The sequence below is a fragment of the Sceloporus occidentalis genome, unplaced genomic scaffold (assembly GCF_023333645.1).
Source record: "Sceloporus occidentalis isolate IW3139 unplaced genomic scaffold, rSceOcc1.0.p SCAF_4, whole genome shotgun sequence".
NCBI classification, from domain to species: domain Eukaryota; kingdom Metazoa; phylum Chordata; class Lepidosauria; order Squamata; family Phrynosomatidae; genus Sceloporus; species Sceloporus occidentalis.
The window spans coordinates 147158093-147172461 of record NW_028316984.1 but is presented as its reverse complement, the minus strand read 5'-3'; the positions used below and the strand labels follow the sequence as shown (position 1 = coordinate 147172461).

At 41.6% G+C, this 14369-nt stretch overlaps 1 protein-coding gene across 8 annotated transcripts in view; it reads right to left on the bottom strand.

Annotated features, from left to right (window-relative positions):
- The window catches only part of CCDC9B (coiled-coil domain containing 9B), a 107559-nt gene that overhangs the window by 67167 nt on the left and 26023 nt on the right, over positions 1–14369 (bottom strand). For 6 of the 8 annotated variants that reach the window (XM_089521958.1, XM_089521957.1, XM_089521956.1 and 3 more), the window contains exon 5: positions 5392–5541. The exons of the other annotated variants lie outside the window; for them this stretch is intronic. In XM_089521958.1, the coding sequence (XP_089378084.1) occupies positions 5392–5541 (150 nt within the window). The remainder of the gene's footprint in view (positions 1–5391; positions 5542–14369) is intronic. 8 annotated transcript variants of the gene reach the window in all.

Sequence of the window (14369 nt, the reverse complement as noted above, 5' to 3'; positions counted from 1 at the left end):
AATTCTATGCTTAAGGAAAAGCTCCTTGCTCAACAATTCTGTTTGGTTGACAAGGTGTAGCCAAGATCCTGCATGTATGCCAGTAGCAGGTTTCAGACACTGCCTCTGCAATAAAATTGCATAATAACAGCCCTGGTGCGCAGTGGTTAAATGCCTATACTGCAGCCACTCACTCACAAACCATAAGGTTGTGAATTCAATACCAGCAAAAAGGCTTAAGCTTGACTCAGGCTTGCCTTCTTCAGAGGTTGCTAAAATGAGTACCCAGATTGTTGGGGGCAATTAGCTTACACTTTCTAAACCACATAGGGAGTGCTTAAGTGCACTGATAAGCAGTATAAAAATGTACTTGTTATTGTTGGTGTTTGAATCGATTTTTATTATATCACTTAATCATTTTAGATGCATTATTTTAAATTTTGTTGGTCTTTTTTTAATGGAATGACACTATGTTGAAATAAACTGATTAAATAAATAAATTTAAAACAACATCCTGACCTCAGTATTATTTCGTGTGACAATATTTTTCCTCTTTCCTTTCATATTACTCCTCAAAAAGAACGTGTTGTAAGCAAACACTTGCTCAAATTCTTACTCCCTACTTCACCTAAAATCATCTGTATTTCATATCCTTGCATTCATCATCTGATACCCTTTGATGGTACTGCAAAAGAAATATTCGCAAGTGATTCAACTTTGCTGCTTTAGCTCCCTCTGCAGTTAAAGCATGGCACTGCATGTCATGGCAAAATTGCTTGCCTAGAAACTCCTTTGCCCCTTCCCAAGGAATCTGTGGTTTTTGTTTGTTTTTGTTGTCTTTTTTTTGTTTGTTTTTTACAAAATGATTACTCGGCTTCTGTTCATTTGCTGCAAAAATCCAAGCATCCTCAGGTTAGTTCAGACTAAAATGTTGGTCAGCTGGGGGAAAGGCTATTCATATATTTAAGACTATCCTCTCTCTTTCTAAGTGTACAAAAAGCACCGTGCCGAAGCAGCCACTTCTTTTAAACCAGGAGCAGGCAGGTCATACTGACACCTCCCCAAATATCCCAATTTGCAGAGACAACCCCAATTAGTCCTCGGCTGTCCCATTTTTTCAGTTGCTTTTAGTGTGGTCAGATGGCAAACGTTATTAATGAGGAAGAACATTTAGTAGGCCCTTGGTTTCCCTGGAGTTTGGTTCCAGGACATCTCATGGATACCAAAATCAGTGGATGCTCAATTCCCATTATATATAAGGAATAGTAACATGGTATCCCTTATATAAAATGGCAAAATCAAGGTTTGCTTTTTGGAATTAATTGAATTTTTTTTCAAGCTATGGATAGTTGAATCTATGGATACAGAATCAGTAGATACGAAGAACTGACTGTACAAGCTAGGAGAAGCTGCAACAATTTGCTTTTTCCTGAACCTTCCGGAATGGGCAAGATTCCACCTTCTCCTGTCCTCCCCTGTTTGCTGAATTAACTGTGTGCAAATTACTTTTGAACTTTGAACTCATGTTGGAACAATGGAAATAACCTAAGGACAAAAGTGGGAAGTGGGAAGAGTAGTACAGTTGGCCCTCCTTATCCACAGATTTTTTTTATCCACGGATTCAAGCATGCATGGCTTGAAAATATTTTTTTAAAAGTATAAATTCCAAATAGCAAACCTTGATTTTCCATTTCATATAAGGAGCACCATTTTGCTTTGCCATTATATTTAATGGGACCTGAGCATCCACGAATTTTGTTATCCATGGGGGACCCTAGAACCAAACCCCATTGAATAACAAGGTCCCTTTGCAGTAGTAAAAAAAAACCTGGGACATATTAAAAGCCGCTGAAAAAGTATGACGATGGATGGAATCTCACCTTAATCATTTTTCACATATTCAGCAGGAGCCCATTCAGAATCAAGGTAGTAAATACCCTTTAGTTCTCCCCCTTCAGTATTTGCAGTGTCTGTGTTTCTCTAATAAACATCAACTTCATGCTGAAGTCTACACAAAAAGACATTTTGCTGCCAAATGTCCTGCTGAAACCCTTTTCCAACTCCAGGTTGAAATATGCATGTACTTCACACTGGGAGGCCTTGCCAGTCCTGGATTCAAGGACAATGGCACACTGTTGTTGAGAAAATGTCGGCTGTGAGAGGCAGCCATGACCTCGCTCCACTTGCTGCCTCTCACAGCAAGATTAACACTCTCTTTTTCAATGTGCCCATCCATGTGTTCCCTGTGGGCCTGTCATCCATCTTAGCAGAGAAAACAGCCCTAGTCTAACTGGAACTGTAAAAGTCTCACATGTTCTACCACTCACTGTATCAGCAGCAAGATTTCTTTGTATTCCTTCAAAGGAGAGAGAACAGACTCAGCCACTGAGTTATGGCATGCAGCTGACTGAACAGGAAAATACAGGGCGCTGTTGTTCTTGTGTTAATCCTTGTCAGCAGAATATTACTTGGGCACCATCAGTTTGAGGCAGATGATATCAAATTGCCAGAGTGAAAACTGGAGACAGCTCCTGTACCTTTAATAGTTGTGCAGGAGAGGGGATTTCAGCATGGAGTTGCTTGTTATCTGGTGATGTGATAAGCCACTTTTGATGAAATGCCCTCTTCTACATACCTATTCAAGGTTCAGGAGCCATTGCCACTTTTCAATATGGCAACCCTATGGAGTTCATGCTCTGAAATCTATCTGAAAATATTGGCCCCAGAAGCACAAAATCACTGTATTAGTGGATGTTAGTGCAACTTCCAGAACCCCCAGGCTAGCACAGCCACTGAAAAGACATTTGCCATGGGAACATCACCCCCTGACTGAATTGTATCATTCAGAAGCGATAGTATAGTCTCCTGATTAGAACTGGGAAAAGCCACAAAGAAAAACTGAGTTCTTGTCTCATACTACAGTTTTCAAACACTTCCCCTCCCACACATTTAATTGCTCAGTTTCTAAAATGCCTTCTTTTCTTTTCTTTTCTTTTTTCTCTACTGGACCCAGTGCAGTGCCATTAACAAAATGTATCAGGTGATGTTTTTGGCATCACACCCCTTCATGCTAGGCAGTGGCATCACTAGGAGGTGCAGGTGTGCAGCCCACACCGGGTGGACACCCCACAAGAGGACTGATACCTGGATTGGCCCTCCCTCCCTGTGCTGTCTCATCCTTTTTCTCATGAGAAAAAGGATGAGACAGCACCAGGGGTGGCTGTGTGTGCCATCTCTGGAGGCCCACCCCCACACCAGGTGCCACCAGGTGTGGGGACACCACTGATGCTAGTAAAAGTTTTACATGATAAATTTCTATGCTGTTAAAATCACAGGCAGAGCTTGAAAATGTTACTGTTTTGCACTACAACTCCAAGAATCCCACAGTAACCAAGTTGGCTGGTGGAGTCTAGTATGGAAGTGGTGGTACAAAATAATAACTTCTCCAAGAAACTATGGCCTCATTCCCACTTACCTGAAACTCTGATTCCTGAAACCGGTTCCGCAAAAACGGGGTTCCCACTATGTTTGCACCAGTTTCAGGAACTGGTTCAGGAATCGGCAAGTGGCGGGTGGCAGCTTGATGGCCCAGCCTGTCGCTGGCCTCTCCTGGCCCTGACATCCCCAGCCCAGCCTCTTTACTGGCTTCTTTGACCTCTGACCAGCTTCCCTGCATCCTTTTTAAAAATTTCCCATGGCCAGGGCTTCCGGCTTCTCTGTGACCTCCTTCCAGCTTCCCCAGCCACAGGAAATTTTAAAAAACACACAGGAAAGGCAGTCAGCAGCCAAAGAAGCCGGTAAGGAAGCTGGGCCGGGGATGTCAGGGTCAGGAGAGGCCAGGCCATGTCAGCTCCCCCTCTGGGCTGGGCTGCCCTTAGAAACCAGGGCAGATTCGAATCCGATTTAAATCTGTCTGGTTCTCACTTGGGCTGAATCGATTTATTTCTAAATAAATTGATTCAACCCAAAAAACACCCCATTTTACCAGCGTCTTTGTGATGTGGGTTAAATGGACAAAAATGGGCAAAAAGCATGGGCCCCCTTTCTGAATCGATTTCTGAAATTTGATTCAGAAGGAACCATGCCCGTTTAACCCGGATCACGATCCAGATTAAAAGGTAGTGGAATGACCCCTATGATGGCAACAACAGTCTCCTGTTGGCCCTTGTACAAAATGTATTAGGGAAGGGGGTTCCCAATTTAGACTGAATTTGCACAAGTGTCCAATTATATACTTTTTGATCAGTGAGGCTGACAGCAGCAGCAGCTTTTCCAGATGTCTGTCACACCTGCTTCCCTCCCCTCCCCTCCCCTCCCCTCCCCTCCCCTCCCCTGTGCTTTCTGCCCAGGGCAGGGAGTGCAAGGCAGGGCAGTGGATAGGAATGGAGAGCAAGGTAGTCCACTGTAGTCGCTGGTGGAGGTGAGGCGGGTCTGCCCCCTAGCAACAGCTTCCTGATCGGCAAGACTGCTGGCCAGGCTGGGAAAGGGACGTGATGGAGGCAGGGGCAGTCATGGACTTCTTTCCTTGTGGGAAAGGGGAGAAGTCTGTGACTGTCACCACTGCCAACACCAACACCAACTCTCTTTTCTGGCCCGGCCAGCAGCCCTGCCCTTCCCCGAAGGAGCTTCCAGGCAGTGACACCACCCCATCCACACCAGAGGCCACAGCATGCCAGCAGCGTAGGCACTCTGGCTAGCAAAGGGTCAGGAGGGTCTTGGGATGAATTGTGAGCATCCGCCCATTGGGTGTTGGCCCCTCTTTGAGGTGTCAGCCAGTGTAATCCACACTCCTTGCATTCCCCTAGTGACACCCCTGCTGTAGTTTGATTCTTTGGCTGGCTGCCGTCCTGATTACATCAGCCAGTGCACCCATGAGGAAAGTTATTCTTTGTCAATTCTATTGGACATCCTCTCATTTTTATTACAATTGAGCAGGCACTTTGCCTGGCATTAGGCTGGCGCTAGGCCAGTAAACCTATACAGTCAGTTTGTTACAAGCCAGCCATTTACTTTCATTTTCTCTCAAGCTTTCAAACTTATATTTATTTATAATTAGGTTGGCTATAGGCCTGGAGCTAGCATGCATCTATTTTCATAATATCCTGTCATCTACTACACATCTGTTACAGCTTCAAGAACTTATATTAGGTTTAAAAAAACACTAAGATAAATAAATAAATAAATAAATCAGCACAGCCTGTTACAACCCAGCTGGGGAAGACTGTGTAAAAGCTAGTGGTATCATCCCAATTCTACCTCAGAAGTTTATTGTGAGAATACAACGGAGCACTTCAAGCTTAACAGTGGGTAGGCAGAATACAAATGTAACAAACAAACAAGCAACAGGAAAACACTAATTGTGAAGGTGGGGAGTATAAAAGTCCCGCAAATGCAGATTATGAGAATACTCACTCTGCCCTTGTCCATCGTAATTGCAATCTGCATTCTTCTTCCCCTTCGAAAAGCAACCAACTGATCCATTTCTTCCTCACTGATGTCTGGGGCCTCCCCTGTGCTCACAAGACACTCTGGTCCCCGCTTTTCACTGACAACCCGCTTTCCCTAGCAAAGATAAATGACACCTGTCTGTATTTGCACAAGAAGCCCTGTCAAGACATGTGTGTGCACACGTATGTGTATGTGTTTGCTACACAGAAATTGCTGGTGAAACTGAAAATCTTGTCTGGTTTAGGACATGAAGAGCTGAATCAGCAGCTGAAAGGAACTCTTCCTCTGGTCCTAGGATCATTTACATTACACAGTTATAGCACTGTGATTCCATTTTGACTGCCATGGTCACATCCTATGAAGTCCTGGATTTGCAGTTTAGAGAGAGGTATTTAAGATTCAATGCCAGATAGGGTTGCCATAATTCTCTACTATAAACCAGGACAAAATGTAGGACATAATTTAAACCAAAATGCAGGACATTTAAGAAAAATGAGGACCTTAAATGTCCTACATTTTTGGCTAAATTTTATCCTACAATTGTCCTGCATTTTGGTCTAAATTATGTCCTACATTTTGTCCTGGTTTATAGTGGAGAATTATGGCAACCCTAATGCCAGAGGGCCCTAGCTTCTCTCCAAACTACAAATCCCTGGATTCCATATGCAGCTATGGCAGTTCAAGTGGAAGCATAACTCCATAAGTCAGCCTCTAGGGGAAATTATAGAAATATAACTGCCAATTAATAGTAGCTACTAAGTAGTAATATTCCCAGGATGCCTACAACAATAAATTAGACATTAAAAATTAACACCCCCAAGAAAAATTGCTGCAATTGCAAACAGTTCATTAAAGACAAGAACTCACAGTGACAGGGGCAAGGTCAGCTCAGCACTTCTCTTTCTTTGTGAATAATAATTTCTCCAATTTTGGGTCAAATAGTTTGAAATGGGTGTTTGAGACCTTCTGGTAAGTCAATAACCAGGTAATATCTACTAGGAAATGCAAATGGGCATCCTTTGTTTAAGGGTACTTTGGCTTTAGAGGATGTTCCTGAACTGAAGGGTTTCCCCCATCAACACAGACCACAAATAAAGACGCAAAGCTTCAGAGATAACATATGTTGAGAAGGGATTTGTTTGGAACTTACATCTTTGACAAAAAGACAATTTGGAAAGGTTCTTCTAGTTTCTTCTTCTTCTTGGATAGAGGGCTTGACATCCTGAGAAGAATGTCCATACCTTCTGCCTTTGGAGGCCTCTTGCTGAGATCACTAGCTAGGTTTGCCCAGCTCCTATTTAGCAGAAATCGCTGTAGCCTAGCACTCTCAATTAGACCTCCCAGTATCTGGGATTTTAGCCAGAGCATCTCATTAGTTTGTTCTCTTTCTTAAAGTCCTGGCTGTCACTCACAGGATCTTTTTTAGTCTGCCTTTTCTTTTTTACACTGCTTCAACCAAAAGTTCAGTGCTCCCCTTTTATAGTTTTGTAGGAATATCTGGCTTCCATATGAGGGACTGACAGGGAATACTAGGTGTTGTAGGCTATTTTTCAGAGGACAGCAGTGGCAAACCATCTGTGAGTATTCCTTTCCTAATAAAACCCTATGAAATTGACTTGATCACACACTCACTCTCACAAACACCTTAAGAAGAGTGCAGTGTGTCTAGTGGAATATGAGGTTACAGTAGTAACAGGAGTAATTACTCAGGATGCTCTTGTAAGGTTAAAAAACTCTTAATATTCATTGTTCTCTCCATCTTGGGATCAAAAAGAAGACAGATAAAATAAGGTGACCTATGCTGGTTTATAAGACCCCCTAAACACTGGCTTTCATGTGATGAAAGCAGCTAGCAACCATTATTGGCATTAGAACTCCATGGTGATCACTTCACAAAGAAAGGGGAGAAAAGAGACAAACATCTCAAAGAAGGGGAAGTGACCTCAACAGGGAAGAAGGAAACAAAATGTGTGAGATCAAAGAAACTTAAAGGAAGATGAAAGAAAGAGAGATATAATTTAGGTTGCTCTCTCTGAGTAATCATTTTACACAAGCTTATATGCCTCTGTGCTTTAAAAATTTTCAGGGAGAATTTTCCCTAAACAAGTGCAGCTTTCCCACTTATTGCCTCTTTCTTATATGTCTGGCTCAAGGAAAATTCTATACTGCCCTTATCTCTTCCTTCCTTCCTTCTCTTAGCAACTCCTGAACCTCTGATGGCATACCCCTCAAACCTGTGCCTCAATCTAGTACTCTATGGCATCTCAAAGGACATCTTGGATTCTGAGGCAATCTTATTTAAAATTTGATTTTAAATAGAATGTGTATTTCAGCACAGATTATCCTGGGCTAGAATAGTTTGGCAGTTTGAAACAAAGTGTACATCAAGCTGAGTTGTCAAAGCCACAGCTAGTATCTTCTACACAATACAAAAATCAGAAACATCAATTTCATAATTTCTGCTACCACAAAGCATTCAGCTCATCAATGTTTGCCTCAGTGTTGGAGATGGAAGCCTTGCCAAGCTATCTTTATTATGACCCTTGCCAAGCTATTTTTATTAAGTTAATATTTCTCCTGGAAGCAACTAGTGTTCTGTGTATGTGCCTTCAAGTCACCTCTTAACTTTTGGAGACCTCATGAATTTCACAGGGTTTTCTTAGGCAAGTAATACTCAGGGGTGGTTTTGCCAGTTCTTTCTTCTGAAATATAGCCTACATCAGGGGTAGGCAATCTTTTTGAGCCGGGGGCCGGGTTGCTGTCCCTCAGACAACTGGGGGGCTGAAGTCAAAAAATAAATAATTAAATAATTTTTTTAAAAAATTAAATATATAAATAAACCAGGACAAATGTAGGACAAAATTTTCAAATGGAAGACACTTTTTTTAAAAAAAATGGAGGACACGTGAAAAAATTTGCTGATTTTTAAAAAAATGTTAATATAAATGCATGCTTCTGAGGCTTCTATAGACAATTGCCCCCCAAAGGCCCCGGCGGCAATCGGCGGCAGGACCAGGCTGGGGCCGGTCCCAAGGCCTCGCAAGGCCGCATCCGGCCCGCGGGCCGCAGGTTGCCTACCCCTGGCCTACACCATCTGGTATTCTTTGGTGGTCTACCATCCAAATACTAATCAGGACTGACCCTGCTTAGCTTACAAGATCAGATAGGATCTAGTTCCTTTAGGGTATCCTGCCTGTACTCTAGTAACTAGTTATTTGTGTTATGCATTTTTACTATTTATGAAGCTCTTCCATAATGTTTGCTAGCCCCTAGAGCAGGGGTAGGCAACTTGCGGCCCGCGGGCCGGATGCGGCCTTGCGAGGCCTTGGGACCGGCCCCAGCCTGGTCCTGCCGCCGATTGCCGCCGGGGCCTTTGGGGGGCAATTGTCTATAGAAGCCTCAGAAGCATGCATTTATATTAACATTTTTTTAAAAATCAGCAAATTTTTTCACGTGTCCTCCATTTTTTTAAAAAAAGTGTCTTCCATTTGAAAATTTTGTCCTACATTTGTCCTGGTTTATTTATATATTTAATTTTTTTAAAAAATTATTTAATTATTTATTTTTTGACTTCGGCCCCCCAGTTGTCTGAGGGACAGCAACCCGGCCCCCAGCTCAGAAAGATTGCCTACCCCTGCCCTAGAGCAATTGTGTATATTGGGTGTTAGACAGCTCTGTGAGGGAATGTGTGTTACTGAGTCCAATCTAAGACATACTACAGGTGTTTATATTTTGAACATGTATCAGTTCACACATGTGCTCTGAGAACATACCTGACAGCATAGTTACTTATGCTGAGGAAGACCCAAAGATATGTTCAGTTTTCTTCTTTATATCCATGTCACAGCTTAGAAACCTAACTTTTGGGGGGCTCATTTCCAGACCACTTCATCCACCATGAAATAGTATGGGAGTCTTTATTGAATATAATAACTTTTCTAAGGCCTTATCCATATTTAAAGGGAGCATGCATTGAAGGTGATAATTATTTGTTATTTTAGTAATTTATTTTATATATATATATATATATATATATATATATATATATATATATATCACTCTCTAGCTAAAGAGCTCAGGGCAGTGTACAAAAGAAACAACTTGACCAACTTAGAACAATGCAAACAAGCAAATTATTTTAAAGGGTTAAAGACATATTTAACAACAACAAATAAAAAGACTTATCAAAACTGGTTACAATAGTTTAAAATTATTTAAAAGCATACACACATACAAATTTGTGTAGAACTAATTAAGCCCCTATGGGTTTGGTAAACAACCTAGTTTGAACTAGTTGGTTAAAAGCGATGGAAACGTCTTCTGAACAAATCTTGCCAAGAAAACTCCATGATAGGGTTGCCTTAGGGTTGCCATAAGTCGTAAATGACTTGAAGACACACTGAACAACAACAAAAGGGGGAAGTGTTTCATAGCTGGGGTGCCACAGCAGAGAATCCTCTCTACCACATCTTCCAACAGTATTGCCTTGACTGATGGGATACAGGGCCCACCACCACCACCACCACAACAACAACATGGTCTGGGCAGGATCACCCTGATTCCCAAGGGCTGCACTAGCTCTCCCAAGGGTCTGATTGTGGTTTACAAACTACATATATGACTCTTAGACCTTTCACAAACAAGTCCCCCCATCAGTAGTGCGAATCTGTTTCTTATGTTGTCAGTACATTCTGCTGACATATTATTTAGCTCATACAGTAGAGTCTTGATTATCCGACGTAAACTGGCGATCCCATAGGTCGGATAGCCGAAAATGTTGGATAATCCGGAGGGTCATAGGAAAAGCCTAGCAATCACTATGAAAAGTCTTGAATCACTATGAAAAGCCTTCCAATCACCATGAAAAGCCTTCCAATCATTATAAAAATACAAATAGCAAAAATTTTTTGCTTGGAGCCCTTTCCGGCTGGAGCTCCAAGCCACGCCCACTGACCTATCCGACGTCGGATAATCCGGAATGTTGAATTATCGAGAGTCAGATAATTGAGACTCTACTGTATTTTGGTATAATCACTTGTTTTGTTTTCTTCTTGAGTCTTAGTCATATTTTTGATATGAGTAATTCATGATCTGTGCCACAGTCACCTCCTGGTCTAGTCTTGGCCACCAGTATAGAGTTCCACCATCTTTTACTTCCAGTTATAAAATCCAATTATATAATCTATTTGATTTTTGTGTTGACCATCTGGTGATGTCCATATGTATAGCCTTCTTTCTGGTTGTATGAAAAAAATGTGTTTGCAGTGGAATTATAGTGCTACAATTGTAAAAAGGGGTCCTATTCAATGGAACTCACTCTAGATTGTGAAGTCAAAGGCTTTCATGGCCGGCACCCATAGTTTTGTGTGGGTTTTTCAGGCTAGTCCTTGGCTATATATATTGTGTGATCTGGAAAGGCAGGAGTGATTTGCATGTGTATTGTTGGTTGCTAATGGCAGTCCTCAGGGTGGGAGGGTCTGCACAAGAGGACTAATGTCTGCTTGATTAGTGCTCATTGTCTGCTGGGAAACCCCGGACCCTGGGAGATTTCTCATTTGCATTTGTCTTTATCTTGCTGTCTTTCAGGACTGGTAGGCAAACCTTGGCCTGTTACAGACTGCCAAAATAAAGCTGCTTCGGGTCTCTTTGGAGGTATGCTATTTAAATGATGCATGGGTCCTAAGAGTCCGGAGGTCGCACCAAAGCCACACTCCATTCCTAAGCACTGGAGGGCAGCTTTGGTGCAGCTTCTGGATTCTTCGGATGCATGCATCATTTAAACAGCATACCTTCAAAGAGACCCGAAGCAGCTTTATTTTGGCAGTCTGTAACAGGCCCTTGTTTACTTTAAGGGATTCCTCTTTCCTGTTGAAATTGTCCAGGTGCTTGTGGATTTCAGTGGCTTCGCTGTGCATCCTGACATGGTAGTGGTTGGCATGGTTCAGAATTTCAGTGTTTTCAAACAGTATTTTATGCCACAAACCATCCTGGGCATAAAATACTGTTTGAAAACACTGAAATTCTGGACCATGCTAACCACTACCATGTCAGGATGCACAGGGTAGCCATTGAAATCCACAAACAAATGAGCTTCTTCCTGCGCTGTGGAAAGGGCACCACAGGCACCCTTCCGCAGCGCCAGGATGTCACGCCTGTGCTGCCCTGTTTGGAGGTGGTGTGGTCATGACGTCCTAATGGCGGCGCCCATGTAGAATGGGCGCCGCCATTTTGTACGTACTGTGTATGTACTAGGGTTGGGGGCGTCTGAAAGAGACACCCCCGGGCAACCCTAGTATGTATGGAGTACGTAGTCGGGTGCCCTTCTGGAAAGGGCCTAGGATACTTTAAAAGCAGTTGGGAAAATAAGAGTACAGAGGGTTAATTGGTTAGTTAGAAGGTATGCAATGATAAATTAAATGGGAAGCTTGGAACTAGAATTGTGATTTATTCTTTTAAAAAAGTAATTTCCCAATCTCTGCTTCCTCCCAAGGAAGAACCTCCTTGTTCTGCTTTAGATAGGCAGTAAAGTCTGTCCTATTCCATCAGGTTTTTATTGTTTCTTTTGCTAAGTTTTCATTTCAATCGCTATTCATATAGATTTTTGTATAGTTTTGTTCCTTTATTTCTCTGTTTATGTAAAGTTTTTGTGTTTGTATTGTACATTGCCTAAGCATCTGCTAGGTTCAGGGTGCAGTTTTATAAATCCAAAATTCAATTTATTTATTTATTTATTTATTAGTAAAAAAAATTATACCCTGCCTTATATCATGAGATCTCAGGGCAGCAGCAAAGTAATATCAATTTAAGCATATTAAAATAATAAAAATAAGCATAAGAAATGTAGAATATTCTAACCAAACATAAAAGAACCAATTGCTTTTGACATCATCCTAAAAAGTGATTCGCATCTGTAAGTAGCTTTTACAGAAAGTATCCAAATAATTCTATTGCAACCTTTCACAATGTTGTGGTTTCTTGGCAAAGCTTTGCAAAGTTACTTTTTTGGAGAATGACTGCCAGAATCCCCTAACTTTCTAGGAAGTTCTGGGAGTTGTAAAAAAAAAGTAACTTTTCTCAGTTTTATTTCTAAGTATCCATTTTTGGGTTCTGTCCTCTCTTTGACAGGTCATCTTTGATTATTCAATAAATAAATTTAAACATGCCAAGTTAACTGCCACTGCAGTTATTCTAATCAGTTCATATAATTCTCTGCACATATGCCAGCACAACTTCATGTGATGCGTTGTTTTGATTGCCACTATGAGCTGAGCAGATGTCCTCACCAAGCTGTCCCCAAAGATGCCTGGAGAGAGCTTTCTGAAGTGGTTGAAATGAATGTGCAATCCAATCTGGCATTAAAAGACTGAAGGGTCACATTAGTCTGAGTGCATGCTGCTTCGTCTTTGTGACTGCTAGAGTTTAATATTCATGACAATGATCCCTAATTGGCTAAAAAGCTATGCATTGTGTAGGAGGAACATTCTCACAGAGATTACCAGCCAAGGGCTCACTTGCTCAGCAGTAATAATAATATGGATTTCAATAAGAGGTCAATTACTCTGAAAGAAGTGGTGAGTGAATACCAAATAAGACATTGGGTGGCCTTATAGACTGTGTTGAGTTGAGAGACTGGGGAACCAAATTTAGTACCTGTCCGGACATGAAACTTACTGGGTGGCCAAGTGAATCCTGATGGTTTGAGATGCTGAAGAACCAAATTCAAAACCTGCTTGCATATGAGGTTTATGGGGCAAAGCACTCAAACAACATAAATCTATGTGTGTTCACTTGGAAGTAGGTCCCTCCTATGATTTCCTAGATCTCAATGCCTGGCCCCTCTTCTCTGGGCTGTAAGAGGAGAAAAGAAATCTTAAGACAACAGCACTGCTCTGAAGGGAAAAAAATTTTTTTCCCTGCAAGCTGTTGGCTCTCACTGGTGCAGTATGCATTGGGGGGGGGGGACTTCTATAGACACTTCAGAAATGTTTTTCCTTCCCTCTTTTAGCTCATTTGTTAAAATTTGTGCTTTGTTGTGGTTGTTTTTTATTTGACTTGCATACTCAGCAACTGATGCTTAAGGTATATGCTTAATGACATCACCAAGTCTCAAATTTGGCTTGTGAAATTTCAGTCTGAGATGCTCCTGACCTGGTAATCCTTTCTGAGATCAATGGAGTTTATGCAGAGGAAAGAGCACAGAGGTTTAAGGCTAAGCCATGGATGGGAAACCTGTGTCCCTCTAGATGTTTTCAGACCCTCAATGAGCAAGTCAGTAGTCAAGGCTGACAGGGGTTAGAGGTCAAAAGCATCTAGAAGGCCACAGGTTCTGCCCTCTTAGTCTATGGCTAAATTAGGCCAAATAAAACAATTTGACACAATAATATGGTTCACATTAATAATACATTGTATAACATATCAGACCTTGGAAAAGTTATTTCTTTGGACTCCCAATAGCCATTGGCCCTGCTGATTGTGCGGTTCTTGGAGTTGTATTAAAAAGAACAACTTTTCCAAGCTCTGTTCATCATCACTGTTGTTGTCATCTGGCCTTTCAATAGGAAAGGTGCATTCAAAAGAAATTTAATATGAGAGAGAAAGGGGGAAGGAAAATAGGCTAGCCTTGACATGTCAAAATATTAAATAACAAAAGTAAGAAAGGCAGCAGAAGAAAGTAGGTATTCTAAAGAACTAGTTCTGGAAAACTTCTCAAAAGGGAAGGGAAGGGACCATTACTTGAAGGTAATAGGAAATCAAAGATAACTCTTGCATACTCTCCCAAAGCAGGGTACCCACAAGAAGGCTTTACTCCAAACAAAGTTGGAATGGAAGACTCTTTGCTATAGGAGTTTCTCAAATAAATGTAATGGAAAATATGGCTCTCTGCCTTTCTCCATCTTTATTGCCAACAGTGCATATTTTCTATATATAGCTATTGTTTCTTA